The sequence below is a fragment of the Zootermopsis nevadensis genome, unplaced genomic scaffold, assembly GCF_977971745.1.
Source record: "Zootermopsis nevadensis isolate Lab colony 2312 unplaced genomic scaffold, Znev_1.0 Znev_ptg000025l, whole genome shotgun sequence".
Taxonomy (NCBI): Eukaryota; Metazoa; Arthropoda; class Insecta; order Blattodea; family Termopsidae; genus Zootermopsis; species Zootermopsis nevadensis.
The window spans coordinates 14,077,129-14,101,687 of NW_028259157.1; the positions used below are offsets into that span (position 1 = coordinate 14,077,129).

The 24,559-nt window shown below is 39.4% G+C and overlaps 1 protein-coding gene across 9 annotated transcripts; it reads left to right on the top strand.

Annotated features, from left to right (window-relative positions):
• Nucleotides 1-17: 17 nt before the first annotated feature.
• ari-2 (E3 ubiquitin-protein ligase ari-2) lies at nt 18-16,854 on the top strand. 9 transcript variants are annotated; one of them, XM_087355741.1, is made up of 9 exons: nt 18-132; nt 1,756-1,965; nt 2,858-3,146; nt 4,545-4,776; nt 6,428-6,569; nt 7,290-7,514; nt 7,998-8,210; nt 8,495-8,644; nt 10,069-13,173. In XM_087355741.1, the coding sequence occupies exons 2-9, from the start codon at nt 1,756-1,758 to the stop codon at nt 10,153-10,155; spliced, it is 1,548 nt and encodes a 515-aa protein (XP_087211867.1). In that variant the 5' UTR covers nt 18-132; the 3' UTR covers nt 10,156-13,173. The 9 variants fall into 9 exon arrangements, with proteins under 9 accessions (XP_087211867.1, XP_087211864.1, XP_087211865.1 ...); XM_087355738.1 differs by lacking the exon at nt 18-132 and adding an exon at nt 780-1,048; XM_087355739.1 differs by lacking the exon at nt 18-132 and adding an exon at nt 780-1,025.
• Nucleotides 16,855-24,559: the final 7,705 nt, after the last annotated feature.

Below are 24,559 nucleotides of genomic sequence, written 5' to 3' on the forward strand. Positions count from 1 at the left end.
ATTGTGAGGGGAAGGAAGGGACAAGCAAGAATTTACCGTGAGGCAGCTGTAACGGACTGGACTGGACTGGACTGCAGGCAACCTACAGGTTACAGAATTCTCCTGTGCTAGACGGATCTATGGGGTACAGTTGTGAGTAAGCTCCCAGTGACCAGTGTTATTTTAGGGAGTAATTTTCTAGACCAGCTCCTGGCAAAACCGCGTAAGATCATTGTGTGAACGACGATGATATCGTTGATAAAAAATGCACGTAAACCACGAACGTCGTAGGTTGACCTCTTAATGCTATGCTCAGATCAAGATATAAGATATGTTAATGACAGGAAAGGAACGAACTTATTAAAAAACAGTTTGAGCTGGACGTTTTAAAATCAGTCACTGGCTTTCAGTACAATCTCCCAAGGGTCAGGGCACCAAATTTAAAGCGACAGAATCTTTGGGCGGAAGAGTCAAAATAGTTTACTCATATTCACCAACAACGTAGCCGATCATTATATATAGTGGTCAAATGCGTGCTGCTGTTCTCCATGCTCCTTCATGGCATGCTCTTAAGGTAGAACATTACATTTACGTCGAAGTTGTTCATTGTCTGATACCCATGTTGAAATTGCTTTACATCCTCATATTGTTCTTTTTACTCGAATGGTAGTTTGGCAGTCCGTGAGATCCTCATAAATGCAAATCATTGTAAATGCCACTTGAAATATGTAGAATATATCGCGTTTAAAGTACGCAAGACCAATTCTAAGACCTATGGATAATGCGCAATTTTACGCGAATGAACTGGCACGCTTTGTCTCTTACATCCAGTACTCTTCTGCAGTCAATACGGTGTTGTAGTGGAACAGTTGAGGCTAGGAATATGAAAATGTCGAAACTGTTGTTATTCTTGACGTTGTAACGTAAATTATATAAGAAAAGTATCGTATGTGACTTTTTAGAATATTTATCGCACCCGAAAGCGTTGAAGAGTAAGTTACAATAGTAGAAGGTATACGCACGAACTTTTAAATATAGTTGTGGAGGTCAGCAGAGTTGTGAAATAAAGGTAGATTTTATATTTTTGTTTGTAGTGTATTTATATAGGTCGTTTTACTTCGTCGAGTAGAGTATGTCACCCGTATGAATGCACGTTTATTGGTCAAAAGGATAGTTCCAAGAAACTCGTAACTATCATTAGTATTTGTTACAGTTTTCTCATAATTACTGGCCGCATTTGGTCTCAGTATGGTATGTCATTTGAAATTGTGACATGGCCCATAGAAAATAGTATTTTATGTATTTAAGTTGATTAATAATTTATGTTTAATTTTTGGGCAAAAAAGAAACTTGAGTAGATTGTTTCATTTTTCTGCTGTTTGAAGAATGTGAACTGTGTTTTACTTGTAAATTTGTGGATTGTAATTGCAGGAAATTTTGTGCAGAAAAGAGGCTTCTATCAAAGATAATTCTTTTCTTTTCTACATAATATGCATAAATTGTATCTTAGGTGTGTTTATAGTGTATGTTTATGTACTTTTATTGATTATAATGGTGAGAAGTTTGAGACCTGCTGCTGGTTGGTTAGATGTAAGGTTCTCATGGTGAATGTGAAGATGGCAGCTATCTAGGACCTTTTACTATGTAGTCTCAAGGTCTATAGTCTGTCAGACGCAGCATTCCAGAAGGCAGTTATCTTGCCGCTGGTTTCTTCATATTGACGAAAGTTTGCTCATGTAGTATACTATTGCAGAATGTTGATGTGTGTTATTTAAGATGTCTGGAGAGGAGTATGAGTCTGATATGGAGTACTCTGATGATGACTGCTGTTATGAGGATTATTACAACAACGAAGAAGATTATGACGCGGAGCAGTTGGATCCGAGCAAAACAGATCCTGAGTACTTTGTATATGAATGCCTTACTGTTGAAGAAGTTGAACGACTCCTAAATGAATCAGTTGAAATATTGAGCAATACTCTACAGGTGAGCTGAAATGTGAAATACTGTGAATCCCCAGAGTAGCGCTTGTAAGTAGTCACTAGTTTTGTTATTTAAAGATTAGGTTATTCTGTTTGGTGCATGGGTGATACTAACTTTTTGGTAGTAGATCCTAAACTTGGATAGCACTAACGCAGAAGACCGATAACTGTATACGGTTCTGACGACGGTATGTTATGATTAGTATTAATGGGTTTCTGGACCTATTCATTGTCTGGTACGCTGAACAGGACAGATCATGAATACTTCTGTTACCGTGGGAAGTGGTGGGGAGTTCATACTCATATTTTCTTAGCCAGTAACTGTTTACTTCAAAAAATGCCACACTTCTGAACCAAATGATACACAGTTTTTATTATGTTTTGTTTAATATTTCCCGTAACTGCTTTATCCCACGCTGCACCGTTCATTGTCAGGATTGCATACCGAACTGATTCTGTTCTGAATTCTTGAATCGTGTCTTCTGCCCTCATCATCTTTTGTCCTTACAGTTGTTTAGTGCTGTTGCCTTTGAGAAGCGTGGGGCTTTGCATTAAAGTTAAAGAAGAACTGGGAAAACTGGATAATAAATAACGATATGGATTGTGAAGTATTTTGTTTGTTTGGTTGTTTTATAAATCCAACACTGATAGTGATTAATGTTACTTCACTAAAATCTTTTCTCTGGTTTTGCATGAGTTTCCTCAGTTCTTTCAGGTAGATACCATATTGCAGTGATATTTCTTGTTTTCATGGTGATGGGTATCAAGATGGGATGTTGTACCATGTACTGACTGATGTTTTTGAGGTGTTTCTACCTCCATCATCATTTCTGATTCTCTTCAGGAAAGTGCCAGGATAGAGTAAAATGATTTTCTTCTGGTTTTATTGTTTCTAGATAACACCGTCATTAGCAAAAGTCCTTCTACATGCTCATGAATGGGCAATACAAGATATTATTTTTAAGTACCGTGGAGATTCGTGCAGACTGTTGGTGTTGTCGAAAATAAAGCCGCCTCACCCTCCAGAACCGGCTGCCTCTGGGCACCTGCGGTATCAGGTGTGTCCAGTTTGTGTGGCATCACAGAATACTGACAGGTTCAGCAGTCTCGCTTGTGGTCACCTTTTCTGTAAAGACTGTTGGGCTATGCATTTTGAAGTACAAATTTCTCAGGGCATCTCTACAGGTGAGTAGCGCTTGTGCTGTGCCAGTAATCTTGTAAGTCTTGGAGACTCACTACTCCTTTTTTATTGTTTATTTAACAGTACTGTGGCAACTAGGTCACATTCTATTTTTAAGACCAAACTTAATGATGGAACTACACATAACTCAACTTTACAACACGCTGCTTGTGATTCGCACGTCCTACGACTTTGAAATGAATGGTAAATGCTTTAACATGTTATATTCTGCCATCATCTAGCATGGGTTCTCTATAAGAACTTAATTGCTGCCATTATGGACAATTTATGATTTCATGTAATAGGTGCTTGATTTTTCTCACCACCTGAACTGTGTGTTCGTCATGACGCTGTTGTGGGTTTTGGCACTGTAGACTCGTAATGTTTTAGTGAAATGTTCTGTTTGCGTCTTAATTCCTGAATATGAAGAATGTGTGTTTGTCCAAACACCATTTTCCTCATTAAATTTCACGTCTGTAAGTTGTGACAGATATTGAATAAATTTCATAATCCCTCTAATTTGCCAACTGTACCAAGTAGCATATTCTTTGACTGTCGTCTACGTCTATCACCGAGATGCAGTCTGTTCTCAGCTTCCTTATTTTCTTTATAATAATATCCTCGTATCATTGTTCTTGTGTGTATCGTGCTACAGTGGTCATTCAACATTCTCATTGCTTCTCTGTTGTTAATTATGCTTCTGGCAGATTATTTGTTTTGTGTGTCTTGTATATGAATTGCTAATTTAACTGGTGGGTTTCTAGTAGCGTAGTTCACTTTTGAAGAAGTAGACTTATTTACTGTTTGAATAATAATAATAATAATAATAATAATTTATTTTCATTCCATGGATCCATAAGACAGTCAGATGACAATAGGATTTGGAAAAAGTCATAATAATAAAAATAATAATAATAATACAGTACATATTATAAAGTACAATTCATACTATTATATAAATTTCACATAATACAAAACAAAGGATTCACATAAAGAAATGATAAGTTCTTTCAGGTAGATATCGTATTGCAGTGATATTTCTTGTTTTCATGGTGATGAGTATCAAGATGGCTGTCTTCTGGGTTGCAACACCATGTTCCTATGTAGCGGCAAGTACGTCTGAAACATCGGTAAACTCCTACCAGACTACATGGCGCTACAACCTAGATAGAGCCATCTACATACTTGCTGCTCTGACAACATCAAATCCTGTTTGAAGGCTGTTATTACCCAAGTCGTGATCTGAAAAAATATTGTAGTCTGGAACATGGATTCATAGTTCTTTCCTTTACTTAAATTCAGAAACTAATTTATACCACTTTGGGACTCTTTGACTTTATTTGAATTTATATAACTTTGAAGGAACTCATTTCCATGTGGCATTTGGAATTTTATTTAACTAGGCATCGGATGTATGGCCCAAGAATGTGAAGTTCTGGCTCCGGAAGATTTTGTATTGACTCTGTTAAGTCGACCGAGCACACGAGACAGATATCAGCAGTTTGCATTTCGGGATTTCGTCAAGTCGCACCCGCAACTACGGTTCTGTCCAGGACCCAACTGCCAAGTTATCATTAGAGCAAAGGAGCCTCGGGCAAAACGAGCTGTCTGCAGTGTCTGCAGAACAATATTCTGGTAAGGACACCTGGTACACTGATGCTTTATGAGTGATTGCTTAGAATTAGAAAACATTTGGTCAGTTTTGCAGAAGAAGAATATTGGTATTGATAAGAATAAGAACAACGCTCAATTCATTCATAAGGTGCTACTGCGTAAGCCTGTGTTGCTAGAACACGTGATTTGTCTGTCGCAAATGCACGGAGATTTTTTGCAAATCGCTGAACCTGACATTCATAAGATTTGGACATCGCTCGCGTGAAGCGAGTCCTGCCGAGTGTCGGGACCGCTAGGGGAACTAATAAACAAACTTACGGCCTTGAAGACTGTGCTTCTGAGCTGGCTACACAGATTCAAATTGGGGAAAGTGGAATAATGATGAAAAGCAGCATAAGATACACAAAGTAGAAGCTTATAGAACTTAGAAAAGGTATAAAATACAATAAAGAGAATGAAAGGCAAGGGCATCAATATCCAAAGCAGTTGGGAGTGTTTAAACGTTCAGTAGACTGGCACACACGGTTCATTACAGTGGGGCCAAAACCCCCCAAAAAATCATGCAGACAACTTAAACCGCGGTGGACACTGCCCTGATTGGCTGCCACCGGAAGACGGAAAGACAAGGCCTGAGACGGTATTCTGGGTTGTAGCACCATGTAATCAGGTAGACGTTTACTCACATTTCAGAGGTCCTTGCTTGCCTGATGATGGACATCTGAAATGTTGATAAACATCTACCGGACCACACTGCACTGCGGCGCAGAAAACGGCAATCTGCACGCTCCCTGGCAAGAGAGCCTCAAATCATAAGAGCTCTGATACTGTTTTATAAATGACACGCCAGACATATTTTAGTAAGACGTTCCGCAGTCCAAGGTTCTGCCAGCAGTGGGACTTGGGTTCTATTGGTCTGTCTTCGGCTGAGCAGGAAGAGGTTGAGAACGAAGACTGGGGGTGGGACACACGTATTATACTAAGGGCACCCTCAAATTTCTGGGTACGATCTAGTGACCACAAGTAGAGTGCACATTGCACAAAATAATGGAAATGCAACTTACCAGATTGCAGCGTATATTGCGCACATTCTAAACACCTGATTTCAGTTTCATGACAATTTTCAAACCATTGGCATTTCTGTTGTATGTTTTATTCAGTAACAGCCTTGCACGTCATGTCTTATGTTATTTACTGTTTTATAAATACTTTTTCTGTGTCAAACTAACATTCTTAAATATGTCCCAGAATCATTTATCGTGCACTGGTCAGGTACGATTCATAATCACTAATTTTGTGTTGCGTTTAAACACAGGAAATAAGTTTAATGAATGAATGGCTACTTATCCCACAAGTCAAGTTCATTAGTAGAAGTCAAAGCAACATGAGTGGGCTGACTCATAACATGTTAATTTGCTTCGCAGCCACACTACCTTGAGAACGCACATGGTTGTTGCTGTTGTGTGTAGTTATTGTAAAATAGGATGACATAATGAGTCACATTTGTGATGGTCTGTAACGTCAGGCAAAAGAATTACAGGGGAAACAGAAAGGTAAATCACTTTTGTTTGTGGTAGTTCACCACCCACAATCCTTTCCAGTCTTGAAATAATGTGCTGCCACAGGTACAATTTTATTTTGCATGAGTTGTACCGCGATTATTTTCTACTTTCAGTTTTCGATGTGGGACGGATTATCATGCTCCGACAGATTGTGCGACTATTAAAAAGTGGCTCACAAAATGTGCTGATGACAGTGAAACAGCAAATTACATCAGCGCTCATACCAAAGATGTAAGTCTTTGTGATATTATTGATGTAAGTAAATTTTAGCTGTTCTTTGTGTCCGTGTAATAACTTCTGAATTCAGACAGTGTGGAATGTTTAGCGTTTCGTGTCACTTTAAGGTTAGTTAATTCATTCCAGGTTGTGATTGAATTTATTACAGCGCGATCGTCGTCCAACGTGACACTCATTTCGAAGATACTGAAAGTATCTTACGTGCGTCCACTACTTTCAGTGCTCTAAGAACGATCTGAAATTTTTGTGTGAGGAGTCATTGCAGTTGCTGACTACTTTCAGAATGATACGCTTCTGTGCCACTGTCCTGTGTTAACATGGTTACAGTTTTTTCACCACATTTATTTGATGCTAATTTGCAGAGTGTGAACTTCTCATGAACTTAAACAATGTTGAGCGTTTAAATTACAAAGCATGAAGGGGTTGTCTTTTGCAGTTCTTAAATTGGTCACCAGAGTGAAACGTAGTCTAAGCAGTTCAGTAGTTGACGCAGAGTGGCGTGTCTGTTGGCAGTGCCTTCATGGGACTGTGACGGTTCAGCGAGTGAGGAAATCGTCTGCAGAAAGAAGATAAAAATTAATTTTTCATGTGGGATTTTGCATATCATGCCTGGAATAAAGGTGGTTGGAACCTGAAGCTCTTTTTGGTACCAAGGTTAAGAATGCGTGAAGCTTTATTTTAGCAAAGGTTAGGTTATAGGGTGCACGCAATAATTAAAACTTTAGGTCTGGATTTCAGTGTCCTCGTTGTCATATCTGTATTGAGAAGAATGGAGGTTGCAATCATATGCAGTGTTATAACTGCAAACATGACTTTTGCTGGATGTGCCTGGGAGACTGGAAATCCCACGGTTCAGAGTACTACGAGTGTTCCCGATACAAAGAGAATCCAAACATTGCCCACGAGTCAGTCCATGCTCAAGCTCGTGAAGCTCTCAAGAAATACCTCCACTATTATGAACGTGTAAGTTGGCATCCCTTCTGTATGTATTGGTTGTTGTTATGGCGATGGCTAGATCGGTCATCAGTTACTAATGCCCATCTCTTGATATGAGAACGTTATTTATATAGCTTTAAAATCATTATTCCTCTGGGTAATACAGTTTATTGTTTGATTTGATTGATTCACTGAGGTATGTCTTTTAGAAGCTGCAATAAACATAATCAGCTTTGTTCCATAGTATGCCGTCATATTCATCTTAAATCAAGATTTGCTTTACGGTATTCCAAGAGTTTCATAGACATTCATTAGTGACATTACAACTCTTCCTTGCATTTCAATGTCTAAAATAGGCTACTACGGATGCTCGCTGCTGCGAAAACTCGTATCTCACATGAAGTATAGAAACTTTTAACATATATGTTCCTCGATTGATTTACTCATTTTGATTGCTTAATTTCTTCACAGTTTTAAGGAAGTATTTTTGATGGATCTGGTTTATTTTAGTGGGAAAATCATTCCAAGAGCTTGAAATTGGAGGAACAAACTCTACAAAAGATCAAGACTCGCATCAATAGGAAAGTAATGAATGCTTCAGGTACTTGGATCGATTGGCAGTACCTGCTTGACGCAGCGGCCTTGCTTGCAAAGTGCCGGTACACTTTGCAGTATACTTACCCATACGCGTATTACATGGAGCCTGGTCCACGGAAAGAACTTGTGAGCACTGTTTGATGATCCTGCTACGTTGAAATGTTAGATAGTTGTGTTTGCATGTAACTGGATTGCTAGCTGAAGTTAAATTTAATAAGCATGTGTTACTGGTATTTGTTTTTATAAAAATCGAATTTGTTTAGTCAAATGTTGGAGTGGCATTTTTGATTTTCACAATAAATTTAAATATTAACTTCTATCACCATTCATGTCATTAAATTTGTATATAAGCTGAATCAGTGCATTGTGAATTATTTGAAGCACGCTTACCGCATGTTGAAATTTTGCAGTTCGAGTACCAGCAGGCCCAGTTGGAGGCCGAGATAGAAAATCTTTCGTGGAAGATTGAGCGAGCAGAAACGACAGATCGCGGTGATTTGGAGAACCAGATGGACATAGCAGAGAAGAGACGAACAACTCTACTGAAAGATTTTCTTGAAGTATGATGTTCTTTATTCTTTGCTTCAGTTTACCTCATTCTACAGGACCTTGAATTCTGCTTATAGTACCAGAATTTTGGAACCCTTTATGCGACTGCTGAAGGAGAATCACACTGTCATCAGTTCTTCAGCTGTAACACGTTTGTTAGTTTATAGAATTCAGTTTTTTTTTTTTAAATTGTTATGGCTTCATTATTTGCTCTTCTTAAGTATTACTTTTTTAACCGTGTTTTACAATTTTATTGAAAAAATTTGTTTCAAACACCCTCTGCTCCATGGGAGTAAAGATTCTGCTCTAAAGTATTAGAAGTTAATTTAAGCATGGGAGTTATATATTTTTAGGGTGAATGACATTTCAGTTTCTTAACTTGCATCTTTGAAGTGTGTGTACAGAAAATGTTTACCGGTACAACCGAAACATGCCATGTGTAACTGGTGTTTGCTCAACCACAAGTAGTGTATTGCTTACAGGTTTCTGTCCCATATATGGCTTTATCATGAGCAGTTTCAATAATACGTCACACTAAAAGCTTTGAGCTTTGTTACTTGTATATCTGGTTTATTTCTTTCTGCAGATGCACATACTTTGTAGCTATTGCTGATAAGTATGCCACCAGCAAAGCTATTTTTTCATTCTTAAGGTTTGGTTGGTCACTAGATTTGTGAAAACCAAAATTCCACTTACCATTCAGCTGCTGCTATTCTGTGACTATACCCAGTGGTACATTGAGGATGTAAGGGGTGCAGGTACAGTCCGCAGACCAGGAGAAAATCCCTGCTAGGAATTCGATATACGCGCATGTGCAAGATTTCGCGGTGAGTGACGACCGATCCTACAAGCATTCGTTCCACAACCACTTAACGAACAACAGACGACAGGCTTTCATGTGTTCTGATGGGTACAGCTTTAAGATTAGCTCACAGTGGCACAGCGATTTAATCTAGAATATTATCGCAACACCCGCAGAACACAGTACAGGTGCACTCACTACACTCAGTCTGTGTGCATTAGCGTAAAACTCTGACGTATCACACTTCCCACCAATAGCAGCCCTCTAGTCCACCAGGCAGTAAACATTCCCCCCGCACCGCACCAGAAACGACTTCCCCTTGCAGGGATTTTCTCGTGATCTGTGGACAGTACTTGAATATGTGTCCTGGTCATCCATCTTCCATTGTGCCCCACCAACATTCTAAATTGCGATTATATTTAATTAATAGATTTCTGTCCTGGGTCATTGTGGCATGGTGTTCCTCCAGGCCTTGGATTAAGGGGGCAGCCTCCATGTATGGACGGTAGCCGCAAATATAATGACTGAGTAGTAGAGGACAGCCGACAAGGGTGGTCCTCCATCTTGGGGGTTTGTTGGAGGGCTAACATATTTGTACCATGAATACCAACATGTTACTAAATGTTACACCAGACCTTGGACTTGGTGAAGACGGACTGGTGGCAGATTCTTATGAACACTTTAATCAACATTTGGTTCCCCAATAGGCAGGGAATTTGAGTAGCTGAGCATGCTGTTGGCTTCTGAAGAAGGACTTTTCTCCATGGAATTAGTTTTAGTTAATTGAAGCATCTAATTAATAGTCATTAATGAAATCAATTGTGTACATTTTATAAAAAGTAGTTACATTTGTCAGTATGTGAAAAGTACAAACCAGGTTTAGTTTTGTGAAACAATCCAGCAATATAAGCTGAGACTAGATTAATTTTTCTGAAATAGCCTTTCCCTAAAACATTAAAATGGTGAAAGGTATCCGATCAAAATGGCCATTACATTTCTACTCCAAAGACAGAAGTCAACATTGACTTTCTTCTTTTTGTGGCTCTACAATCCTTGAAGGACCTTGCCCTCCTCACACACGGTGGGTTTCATAATGTGTTTAGACATTTGGTAGGAGTCGTTGGACAAGTGGTCAGCCTTTTTGCAAGGTTTCTTATGTAGACATGGATAAGAATAATTTTCAAAATGAGAACATTTTATTAACATAGTGAAGAATAGTGGTAGACTCATTGGGAAGTCAAGAGGTCAGCTGAGCTCTGTCTCTAGAATTCCAAGTGCATATCAGAATACCTTGAACACATTTAATTCTTATACTGTCTCCCTTCTGGTCATTTGTTTCCCACCTTATTTGTTATTTTGGTTCTCAGACTTGTTTCAACATGTTACAAAGAAGAAATGCCCAATCCTAACTTATACATGATCATCTTATTTCATTCAGCGCTAGTAACATAGCAACTGATGGAGCATCCATCATAAAGTAACATCTGGATCAGTACATAAAAGTATTGAAAAACATTTAATGTGAGTTTTCAGAAAATACTGTCTTGCTCAGCAACTAAGGCAAAATTTACGAATAATATTGATGATCAGGTTTAATGTTAGGAATCATAACATTAAAATGTACCATAGAAAGAGAGGAATATGTTTTTTGTTCAATACTTATTTCTTTGCGGAATTAGCAAAACTCGTTTAGTATTTGTGTAAAAAACAGATACAATTAAAAATTAATTTTAGCAAACTTTTTTCTCTGAAAAGGGTCTTTGGGGTTTCCTGTTCTTCCTGGCATGGTGAGGTCTGTGCCGCCTCCACCATTCCTTATTCTTATTTTCCTTTGCTTCATTCCATCTTTCTCATATAACTTATCCACATCCCAGATGTGTTTTCTCCAAAACAATAATAACCACCTAGAAGGCTATATGGTTACATGATCTGACCCTAAGTAATGCATCCGTGAAAGATGAATGTTCACAGGGGATTACGTATGTGATGTAAGGTAAATCACACATGAAAGCTCTACAGGTATCTAGGAAATAAGTGTTTTGTCATTGCTGTATTTCTTAACTACATACATTAACAGGACAAAGTTGAGTCTTGTAGAGACATTACTTGCAGATAATGTGGTAATATCTTCAGAATTCCTAATTACATTAATAATCATATTTTATTTATAATGAATTCGTCTCAGCCTACTGGCCGTGTAAGGTGGCTTAATGAGGAGAACACCAATGTTTTGAGGACCCTGAGGACGAGGACAAAGATGGCTCTCGAAACATTAAGGTTTTCTCCATTAAGCCACATTACACGGCTGGTAGCCTGAGAAGAATTCATTGTACTTGGTCACCATGAAAGCTTCAGATCATACATATTTTATTTATTGTAGTTATTAGGGGATTTTTACAGTTCAGCCATTGATAAAGTTAAGTGCTCCTGTCACTTCCTGGTGCCAGGTGGGAATTACATGACTCACCACTAAGTGCTACAAGATTTTCCTGATACAATTCACGTATCACTGCATATAAACAGTAAACTCAGATGACCTACATTATGAGATATGCTGAAAACACTGTCCCTTTACAAGCACGCACTCTCAGTACAGTTTAAATATGTTGAAATTACATCTTGAAGAATAATTTTGTGGATTCAACTCCAGTATTTATTATTTTAGGAGGAAACGCCCATGCAAATGAAACCATGCTTCATCAGATAAAGTTGTGTGAGGGTCAACTTCACTGTCATGAACTGTTGCAAAAACCATTCTCAGAAGTTACTTCAGGTAGCTGAGTTATGTTACCGTAGAGAACTAAATGCGGTCGCCTTGTACGGCCGAAGTTTAAGCAGCTTGTTAATCTGGTCCCTGTTTTCTCAACTTTTCCTTCAGTAAATTAGCAGCAATTATTGGCAGGTTTCTTTTCCAGAAGATACCCACAAGACATGACTTTGTTAATGAACTTATAGTAATCTTGTTGCGCTTGGAACTGATATCTCCAGAAATTTACAACAAAATTTTCTCCACAGACCTGTGATTCACATTTATTTCAGAGAGACGCGCTGTTCAGCAGTATGTCGAAACATCCAGATACACTGCAGTAACTAGCATTTAAATTGATATTGTACACAGTTGCACTGTTGTGTGAATAATTTTAATGGCATTTGATATTAGTACTTGGCATTCAGTTTTTCATTTCCTGTCAGTGAATGCCTCATACATTATTATGCTTTAAATTTTAGATGTGAACTTTGAAATGCATCACACATCCCATATGAGCTCTTCTATTTCCTGGGATGCATTACTTTGGTTTGCTCCATACTACATTTAACCGTGTTGTGAATGAGAGATGTAATACTTCACTACACTTTTACATGAAATATGTTCTTACTTAAATAATTTGTTTATTAGTTATTTTTTCTGCAGTACTGAATTTACTTAATTGCCATATGCCTGTATATAAGATAATCACGCCATTTTGGAATGGCAAAATGACAGGAAGAACAAAAGTGTAATTATTATAATGTTCATTTTTTGTGTCTACTACCTCAGTATTTTATTTACATAATTGTACAGAATGTTATGTCAGAATTTGTATTTTCTTTAGTAGCCTGGTACATTTCAGAATTTTCTTGTAATATTAAATGTGTGCTAGTATAAGAATTGAAATGTGTATGGAAAGGAGGTTTCAAAGAAACAGTGTGCTTTACTGAAATAAATCACTGCTGTTTATACATGCTTTACAAATGTAAGTTGTCAGTCACATGATTTCTTTAACCTCTTGTGTTTCACATAATTTGAATGTTTATAGTTCATATTCTTGTGCGCAGAAGTGTAAAACTCGGCTTGTTAGTCAATATGCTCAGTTTTCTTTGTATTGTACTGTTACAAATTTAACTTCATAAATGGATTTTTTTTAGCATGGCGAACCACAAAAAAAGTTGCATGCATGGATTTTGGCTTGCTTAATTGCCATGAGATTTTTTTCTTTGCCTCCAATGTCTATGAAAGTGGCCTTTGAGATTCCAGATTTCATATGTATCTTACACCTTTCCTGGTATATTCCAGCAGGAGTGCACCAACATGTGACAGACTGACATATGAGAGAAGACCACTTGTGTCCCAGATGGGTGACCAGCATATTTGGAATTGTAGCCGCGCAGAATGCAGCTGTATTGTATGTGCCGAGGGGGAGGTGGTGCAGAATGTGGTTATTTTATGCATATGTTGGGGTATCTCTGTTGTGGTAATTGTGTTGCAACTGTGATAAGTCTTGTCAGGTACATTCACATTTCATTAATAAAGAAGTGCTGCATGCTGCAGTGATATATACACCTCCATAGTGTGGTGGGCCACCACATCTTGAAATGAGAGTTTGTCATGTGTGTATGGCTTTAAGTTGCCATAACCCAATTGTTGTGCAATCAGCAGATACAAGCAACCGCGCGATGTTCGCTGTACCAGGACAATTTTGACAAGAACAAAGAAAGCATGTCAGAACACTTCTTGAGATATGCTTTATTAGCAAAGAATCTATTGCTGGCGTTGTCCGAGGCAGACTTAATAGAAGCGTTGACAGCCCATTATCCCGTGTATGTTCATAGATAATTTTTGTCGGCGAGCGTGAGAACTACAGGAGGCGCTGTACCTGTTAAATAAGTTGCAGGCGATGGAGTTTGCTGTGTTGAGCAAGGGGATAGTTACAAAACTTGTAAGTTTGGGGAGTGCTGTTTGTTATGAATTTGGATTTTCTAGCAAAAATTTCATGCCCAGTAGATGACGTTTGTTTATTTATTTGGCTGGGTTTTTTCTTTTTCGATGCAAGTGCCTTGAACACGTGGGTTTTGGTTAAAGATTGTTGATTGATATGATGTCTGTTTGGACCACCTTGGCTGCTCCCTCATGCCATAATGCAAGAATCATTGCCGTAAGTTTCTGTGTGCTAAAAGTGATCTTTGTGGGCTGTTATTAGGTTACGGAATAAGAGCCTGGAAATTATGGGGTGTTCTCGTTAGTCGGTTGAGGTTATGTGTCGATGATTGTCGAGGAATGATTACATGAACGCCACGAGGCATTGATAAGTGACATTTATATACTAAGAAGTGTTTATTATTTGCGGGTTTGGTGCATTGTACAGTTACTTGAGGAATTTCAATACGTGAAGTAATGCTAGTTTAGCAATGCTGCCTGAGTGGTGTGTCCCCCAGAACAAAAGTACATGTTCAATCAGCTGCGCCATCAGAATGCTGTTTGTTTTTGCATTTGTGTCGGGGAAGAGAAAATAAAGGTTCCAGTATGAATCTGTGAGACAGGGAGGTTACTTTTTGTTTCACAGTCGTGACGTATATTAGAAGTGATAACTTGTGAATGGGTTTGTAGTGAGAATGAGAAAATTTGTCTTTTGAAAATGGAAGGTGCGAGCTCATTGACTCGAAGTGGCCTATCTCCCCCTCTCGACGTTCTTTGGTGCAGGTGGCTTCAAGGCCAGCAGGGCGGACAGTCTGTGTGTCCCGGGCAGAGGAGGATTCTAGGACCGAGTGATCGAAGTCATATAGTTCTGTTTTTCTTTTACTTGTCGTAACCCCGACCGGAGCCTGAGTCTTGGAGGTGGGGTTGATTGATTGGTGTTTGCATGTTCCTTTTTTAAAGATATATCTATTTTTCTTTATATACTTTTTTGTAATTTGCATACAATACGAAACCCATTTCTGCCATGGCCTGTGCTTCTGGACAGTTAAACGAACACGAGCAGATATTGAGCTCTAGTGAGTTAGAACTTTTAGCTCTAGTGTGGGTCACATGTCACTTCCGAAGCCATCTGTGTGGTCGTCAGTTCGTAGCCCGATCTGACCATCGACCTTTATGTAAAGAAATTCTCAGACACCAACTCCCGGTTAATGAGATGGTCTCTCAGATTAGCGGAGTTCGATTTCCACCCAGGATAGTCTATCCAGCATGTAGACGCCCTAAGTCGACACATCGCGACCCTCGAAAACGACCCCTTGAGTCGGGAAAACATGGCTACAGCAGCAGAGCGACAGTTTTCGTCAGCGTCTGTAGAAATAAGTTTGACAAAGGTCAGTTCTACCTTGACAAAGATGGCTTACTACATCGGCGAGCGGGAGGTCGTTGCCCCGATCAGGTGGTAATACCACGTGGGTTAGTAAATGACGTCATAGCCTCGCGTCATACCCAGGACAGGACAGAACTATGAACTGGCCGTGACACCAAATGAGACTCGAGTCCATGCCTACCGATTCGCTAAGCTAATTAAGAATCCCTGAGACAACCCATCAAAAACCCGAAATATCCCACCAGCTACGTCGCTCTCAGGGAGTGGACGCAGTGTGCGACCAGCCACGTCGTAGCGAACACCGCGATATACGCGACAGACATTAAGGTGGCTCATAAATCCTTTGAAAGTGTGACAAAGTTCAAATACTTGGGAAAAACAATAACGATTCAAAATGATGCTCACGAGGAAGTTAGGAGGAAATTAAATTATGGAAATGCTTGCTACTTCTCAGTTCAAAATATTTTGTCTTCCCGTCTGATTTCTAAGAACCTGAAGATTAAAGTATACAAAATACTAATTTTGCCTGTTGTGTGGTATGGGTGCGAAACATGGTCAATTTCGTTGACATTACTGTGTTGAATATTTCGGGCACAAACCTGGGTCCACATTTTCGCCTTTCGCTGTTATGTTATGGCAGTGAGCGTCAGTGTGGACCCGGCTTTAAGAGGCCGAGAAGTGAAAATGAAACTTCAAGATAAAAAGAAGAAGAAGAAGAAGGCAGAGCTAAGACTCGAGAACAAGTGTCGATATTCAGAAAATCATTCCGTACCGAGCGTATTTTATTGGCCAAGTGATCTAATTATAGGTTTGTAGAGACTATTACCGATTGGGTACAAGATTGCTTTGTGGGGTGGAGTTATTTTATCACGTGCTCGTGGCTGATTTTCAAAAGACATGCGTAATTTAGAATTTAAAAAGAGCCGGTTATGACGACAGGCTTCTGTACGCTGTCAGAACTTTCGTTCACTGTTTGACGTTGAAAAGCGGCAAGCAAACTTTTTAAATTTTGGGACTTTACTGAGTTACGATGCAACTGACCATGAATGCAGAATGCAACGTGCGTGTTATTTCAACAATTTTAGCGTTCCTGAATTTCTTGTCACAGTGAACTTACTAAAACTGCAGCTGTGGTAGCTTGCTTGGTGACACACGCTATGCGACTCCACACCCTCCACCCCCCCCCCCCCATTTAAAAGAAGGTTGAGCTGAAACAGGGTGTTTCATGTTAATTGTCGTTGAAATAAAATTTACTGTGCGTTAGATGTATAACACACCTCTTTCGATCTTTACTTTTTATGTATGAGGGGATGGTTATTCATGTAATAAATGTTTCGAACCCCCTCTGAGCTTAAGATTATGGCAGAGCAGATCTCTATCTATCTACCTGTCCGAAAGTCCATCCACCTGTCTTTATTATCCAGACTTTCCGCATAAAACACAGTAACTAAGTACAACAGCAGAGCATACAGGCTTGGATTCAAACCAGTAACCTGCCGAGTACGAACCCCATTCCACAGCGCCCAGTTCCCAAGCCGCGCGTCGCTGCCTTATCGTACCCAGAGCAGCAAGACAGCGTCCTTCACTGTCCTAGTGTGTTCGTTGCTTGGTTCTCAGCGTCAATAACAAATATAATGCTCCATGCGCTGTGATCTAATAGGGCAAACCACGGAAGTCTAGAATACTTTTCCAGAAGTCTATGGATTCAGATTTCTTGAATAGCCCAGCGAAGCATTCCGTTCTATAGTTTCTTTCGCAGTCGAATCTAGAGCTTATAACGTGACGAGAACAGTCCTAATGTATCTGAATACAGTTATACAAAGACTGAATAATGGCTACAGAATTTCATGAAGCTAAACCTACGATGGCTCAATTTTGTGGGCCCTCAGATTTTAATTTGGAAACTTGGATGTTTTCAATTTAATGTATGTTCAACAATTCTCTTGTGTTTGGATTATTTACGACCCGAAATTTGGTCAATGACATTTATGCAGTGTCACAAACGCCTACATTTTGCGTTTTGGACGAATGCTTTTGTGCTGAAAAGCTTGAAACATTGGGCACTCGGTTAGTAACAGCGGAGGGATACATAGTGACATAGCGTGGGAACCGCGGCGCGCCATTTGCTTGTCTGGTCTCTGACGTCACTTACCCCCAGGTTAAAATTTATATAATTTTATGTGTGTCGAACTTTAAAACCCAAATAATAGGCGTACTAAATATATTTAGTGACGTCTGCACTTATTATTTTGATCATTAAATGCCGTCCGTTTGTTAGATTTAACTTTAACCGTCACAGGATGTCAGGTGGGGTGACATCTTACGGGCGAAATCGCTCTTCATTTTTTTTAATCGCGTAGCATCAGAGAGCCATTAGCCTTCTTAAGGGTGAGACGTGAGCCTGCCTGCAGTCTATCTTGGCCTACATCGTACGAATCTGGTATTATAGAATAAGCAACTAGTGTTCATAAGTTGTATTAAATAGTTTACGTGAAATTAATTGTGATTTCGTATTAATAGAGACAAATTAAATGTTCTCAGACACGTCCAAAAGCTACTTCACTTTTCTTTGTATAGTTGGATAAAAAGTAGTTCGTGGTGTGTGCAAATCAGGTCGTGTGAAACAATGAAGAAGTGTTCACTAAAAACGTCGTAACAGTTTCGTGATTTGAAATAACTTCGACTTTGATTTCACGTTGCTCGGTCAACAATTGCAAAATCATTATTCACGATATTCATTCCAACATGGAAAATTACGTGCGAAGTTGGTAGCCATTATGGCGTCTTTTTGCGATGTAGAAATATTAAATATTCAAGTCATTCAGAAATGAAGAACTTTTCCAAAATATTAAATTTGTTTGCCGACTTTTGAGCACGTACACAAAATTACTGCTGACCAGTGGCTTTGTAATCCGCGTAGCCTATAGGAACTGTACCGAGTACACATTAATATGAATAATTAATTAGTTGCAAAAGTGGTAGACATTTAATTTTTCCGACATGAATATTCAAGCTGATCTGAATTATATTACATATTAATAATGAATGAGTTTTGCAAAGTTTCTAGAAGTTTCTCTTCAAAATTCTGGCGAACGTTTGGGAATCAAATTACTGTAGGACATTAATTGTTGATTGTCATTCTTATGATTTAGTCTAAAAATTCAGTGGTCCCATTGTAAAGTTATTGTCGTAGTTTCATGAAAATAATTTTAAATGCACTTGAGGAGATACTTAAATAATTATTGTGATAATATTATGTCAGTTCGGTTTCATATAAATTGATGAGTACATTTCAGTCAAATAGGGTTACGATGCACTCAGATGTCATTGCTAATATTAAATAGTTTTGTTTTCATATTTATAATCAGCTATTTACATGTGACATTACCGTAAAATGACCTCGCTCGGCTCACTGCTTGTTGCATCCGGAAGGCTCTCGGATAGATTCCCGAGCTGGTACAGAAGGTTTCGTGTTTTTATCCAGTTTCTCAGCGCATAACTAGTCACTGTGTCTTATATTATACTTTATTTTCGAAGCTGCAAAAGGATGTGAGCACTAATGTACCAAAGTTAAGTCGTGGGCAATTCTTTTGCTGATCCTGGGATGACGGACGGACAATTGTCTTCCTGTGATTAAATGAAAAAGTTAATTACACTTGAGAAATGTGAAATTCATTTCTTAGGATGTCTGCACCATTCCACCCCTTCAAACTACGTTACATTTTATCTTTACGTCGACACGTTAAATGATTTGTTACATCTTTGCAGCTTTTCCTGTACTCTCGCGTAAAATATTCCCATTATCCATAGAGTCAGGAATTCTTCCACTATTTCATCTTCCAGGATAGGAAACCATGAACACTTTTCATCTCCTCGTAAACTCCCGTCGTTTGTTCTACTTAGGCTACGAAGTCTAAACTGCAGTGCGTTTAAAAAAGTTCGGTTCATTGTGTTCAGAATTTGTACAAAACTTGAAACATGTTCGCCTGCACCAACAAATTATTCCCCATTATAACCAAGGTTCTTGGATTGTGACTGAGTAAGAGCAGTAACTGTCAAATCCGCTGACGTCACGTAAATTAAACATTGATATAAAGTTATTTGATGGCAGACTCCACACACGAATCGTACAAATTATCATTCTTTCTGCATGACTAACTCACTAATAAACCTAATAATTCTTTCCTTCTGTGTGCATGGCCGGCGAACACTAACTTTTCATGATTTGTACGTTCTCGTGTGCCCCTGCCATCCGTTGCTTCTTTGAATGTAGACAAATTTTAAATTTCGTTTCGTGAAAGAGCTTAAGAATGAACTTCAGTCGAAATCACGACAGTAAATAAATGGGACCAAAGGCGTCCCCACTCACAAATTCAAGGAATATTATAAAGAGTAGTATGATAATATTAAAAATGTCGCTAAATATGTTACGTGTGATGGGTAGTTGGACAGAACCTTCTATTTAATGTGTTTTGTTCTGAAGTTTCGGTCAGGATTACCACAGTGAAGTTTGCAAATGTTGAACACAGCTTCCATATCAGGTGTTATGTTATCCTGACATATCAATAAGAGCTCTTAATTAATTTACATCTCGACGCTGAGGCTCTCTGTCCCTGTTCCAACTTCTCGATTCTCTTCCACGTCTTCATACATTACAACGTTCTCTGGAAATTCACTGCCACAAAAGAACACGGAAGTTAATTCTCGTCACCAGAAAAACCGAAATTCTACTCCTAGTCCGAACCATTTAACTTAAATTCGGATCTTAACTCCGTTTTAATAATATTCTCCTCCACTCCGAGGCCCCTTAGCTCGTGTCACGTGTTTCCGTGTCAAAGTTTTCTGCTAGGTTTCAAATTCCTTGGGCGTGGCCTTCTTGATGTAATCACAGGAAAGAATAAAATAAATGAAACTCCTTCAACTGATACATCGTTGTTATATCATCATGCTTCGAGTCGAGAATAATTTCAGTTATTGAAGAGTATGAACTTATGTAGGCGTTGCCTTAGTTTTCTAATTTGTTCTGTGCTAGAAAAGATGATTCCATGGACCCGGAATCAAAACTTTAAATAATTCATTTTGACCAAACATCGGACGGCCGTCTTCGCTATGTGAAACTGAATAAAATCACGAAATCAAGCAAAGAGGAGGTTTTTGATCAGAGGAGCTTATGAATGCAACCAATGGTGGACGGAGCACGGAAAACCAAAACTGTTTTGTTATTGTTAAATTGAGATTTGCAGACATCAGCAACAAATCTTTTTAAAATTGGTTGTCTGTCCATTGAAGAGCCTCCCCCCCCCCACAGCTTATATTTTATACGCAACGTGTTATGTATGCTGTCTAAATGCCCAGCCAATCGTAACCATATTGATTTGTTTATGGCTGTGATGTTCTCACACTAAAAGGCCATGTTACACGATCATATAACTTGCCGAATTCGATGGCGCACGCATTCATCGCGAACTAACAGACATGTCGAAATTTCGTAGTTATATCGCGCGGTGTATTACAGGCAGGCAGGCTCTGGTCATTGCGGTAAGATTTTCGATAAACCAGGAAATATAAGAGAATATTTGCTCGTCAGGGATTTCGAAGTGTTTAGTGTTCAGTAAAGATTGGCTCAGAGTTTCGAAAGAGTGTAAAGTCTGTGTGTGAGTGAAGCGGCCCTCTGATTATTTGTGGTTGTGTTGTGTTGTGTTGTGCCAGCGAGAGACTTCGAACCAGGGACCATGGCAAGAGGAGCAACGCGCAAACAGTAAAGTTAAGAGAAAAAACCAGTGTCGGCCGAACCCCTAGTGGACGAGGACCCATCCGCTGGAGGATGGGCTGGGTGCTCGCGGCAGATCTTGTACGCCATAGCATCGGCACGGTCTTATCAGAGCGGCCAGGCCCCAGGTTGCCAACGATAACCACGTCGGTCCGTGCCAGGCAACTTGTATTTGACGCGGCGCCCGCCACGACTGAGGGCATGTTAGGTTAAGGTCAAGTTGGCAACCCTGTGCACTTTATACTTTTTTTTATAGTTTGTAAGTGTCCTCCCTGCCCTCCCCGATAGGTGCCCAAGTTAGGTCGCGTGCACTTAGCTTTTGTGTCCATGGCAATGAACGTTCAGTTAGGAGGGTTTGATATTTCTGTGTGTTTTTTTTATCACAGGGTGCACAACTTGACAGGTTCGGTCGGCACGACCAATGAAATCAATGCGAGAAGGAGAGACAGACAAAAAGAACTTTTGCATTCTCTTCCTGTGAACAAATCGCATTGCAAGGAAAAAGATTCAGTAAAGCCAAAATACGTATTTTGGTTCTTCAGTCTTTCGCTTCAGTGCTGAAAGATTTGTCTGAATCTGTAAGGTTATTTATTGTCAGGAATTCTGAAGAGAAATATTATGTTTTGTCGTGTGTTTTATTCTGTGAACTGAATTACAGGTTATTCGACGTTAGAGAAAGACATCGATTGTGTTTTTTCTTAAGAAAGCGTAATTCAGCGTTATCGAACGCAGATCAGTTACACGAACATTTTGCGTTTCGTTTGTCCGCGAGAATCGCGGAATTGGCGCCGGAGTTAGGATTTTGCACGACGAAAACTTCGCCGACGTAATAACGCGCTTTGGTTTGAACAAATTAGGAGTTTCGTGTGTTGTTCCGGGCCGCGAATCCGTGTCGCTGTTATTTTTTTCAGGAAGGCGAACTCCTTGCACGGGCGTAAAGGTAAGTGACAGAATAAAGGTGGGTGAGAGGTTCGACGTTGTTTGGTCCTCGTTTCCGACGTTTCGTTCTTCGATTCAGTGAACCGTCATTCCAGCGCGACAAATCTGAATTTCGTGTTCTCGTTTCATTTCCGATCTTATTGCGACGTCGTAAAAGCTCGATAAATTTTAGTCCGCGTTTTCGTTCGCCGAAGTGGATGGCCTGCAGTCGTGTCGCTTCGAAGTTGCGCTTGTCAAAACGGACAACTGCAATGAGCAATCATAAATGGCTACTGAACTCTGCGCATGCGCACAGCAGAAGAGATGAGTCACGGAGTCAACGAACAGCACAGGTAAGTTTTCTGAGTTCGTGTTCTTACTTCCAATGTATGATTGTTGAGCCGTTCTTACAGAAGTCGTTTTGTTTGTTTGTTACAGGTCCCGCTCATTTCCTGTGCCTCAACGTGGCGAGCGGGTGAAACAAAGAACGATGCACGCCCGAAATTGGTTTTAGGTTTTACTTTGACGGAAATCCGTCCATTTTGGTCACACTGTTTCGTCTGTGTGCGGTTATGATTCGTGATTTGCCCAAGTTAATTGTCCTTTAAACGTTTCAATGTTATTTCGCGTCGTCTATTGACACGTGTTCGTCTGTCTTATTTTCTCCAGGTTGTGAGGATTTGAATAGGAGAGTCGACTTATGCACATAAGTGACGTGGAAATTATAATGGAAATGTCCGGGCAGTATTTTACGAAGTTGTGATTCATCGATTTTGATTAACATGGTTCGGGTAATTTGGACAATTACTCGCGGACGGATACGATGAGACTAATGGGTGGTCTTTAAAAAACACAGACGAGGGGGATTGTTTTGGTTTCTTAATTGTGACACTCTGTGGCACTTATAAAAGTGTCAATTATTTGCTTTCATGAATGTACAGAATTGAAAAATTTGACAGGGTGACCAAAAATGCTCGGAATGATGAAAGAACGTTTTGATATTTTGGGCAAGCAACGGAAGTGTGATGATACAAACTTCTGTTAAACCTCTGTTGTGTGACCACAGAGTTGTATTCGTGAATCTGGTAATTTAGAAATTATGGGGATGCATCGTTCCTTGGCCAAACAGGATGAACCTGATAATTTTAAATAATTTCCTGGTCACCAAGCCCTCGTTCACAGCTTCTAATGCATTCAGTATTTAGCTTTTCAAGAAGTTCCCTCTTACAAATCCTGCCATTTCAGTCTGAACCTGTAACCTAGCAACCTTAAATTTATTTTCATGTTAGCGATGTCACGTGTTGAATGTTAACCGAAGAGATTTTCTGAATCTTTCCGAAATTATTCACGTGTCTGTAGTAATAGCAGTGCCTGGATCCAGTTTCTGAAATTTAATGTCTGAAATATTCATTCTTATAATAATTTCTCTAACTATACATGAGTCACTTAACTCGACTTTTATCACTAACATTTGCCTTAACGTCACGTATAAGAATTGTGGAATGGAGGGCTTAATGTTCATCAAAAGGTTTCAGGTAACTCGTGTCATCACTAGCTCAAGTTGAATTTTGACATTCTGTGAAAATGATGTACGTAAATCTGTGATTTATCGGAAGGTACTACGCTTGCAGGTACCTGGAGGAACTAACAAAAACCAGGACAGCTCATCCGCAGTCCAATTCTTGAGCACAGGACGTCCAGAACACAGAGCAGAGGGGCTACGTCTTCAACAATTCATCATCACGAAGTTTTGTTGTTAACTTGATGCATGTTTTTGGATATTTCCTGGGGATTGAGACGAGCTGCATCCAGTGAGTTTTTCTAGTGTTACAGGATAATGTAAGCAGAGCCAGCGTCTGAAATGTTGTTTTTTTCAACAAAAATATATTTGTTTCGAAAGTGCAATTAGCCTCTTTACCGTCCAGTAAAATGTTAATTTTAACTTTGTCCAGTTAACACAATTTATTCCAGCAGTATCAATACAAATCACATTAAAATTACGCAATTTATAATATTTCTCTTTAGAGTAAATTAAATGTAAAAATACCTTCACGGCGACTACCAAAAACACGTAAATAAAACCGAGCGCCTTACTCCAGACTCCTCCCAGTTCCACAAGAGGCGCCACCATCACCTCGTTTTCATCTCGTGCTACCAAGGTCTCCTACGTCGCACTCGCATAGCAAATTGTGATGAGCATTGACTATTATATTAGGAGCAAACCTTCGTGTGTTTTTAAACATAATTCTCGTGTGTTCTAATTGTGGTGCAATGTATTCAGTACAGCTGTTTCTCTGTCGTTCAATATCCTAGAAACAAAGCGAGCTCCTGAAACGCTGAGCGATGGATGAACACAAATATTAGTACTTAGCAGCTC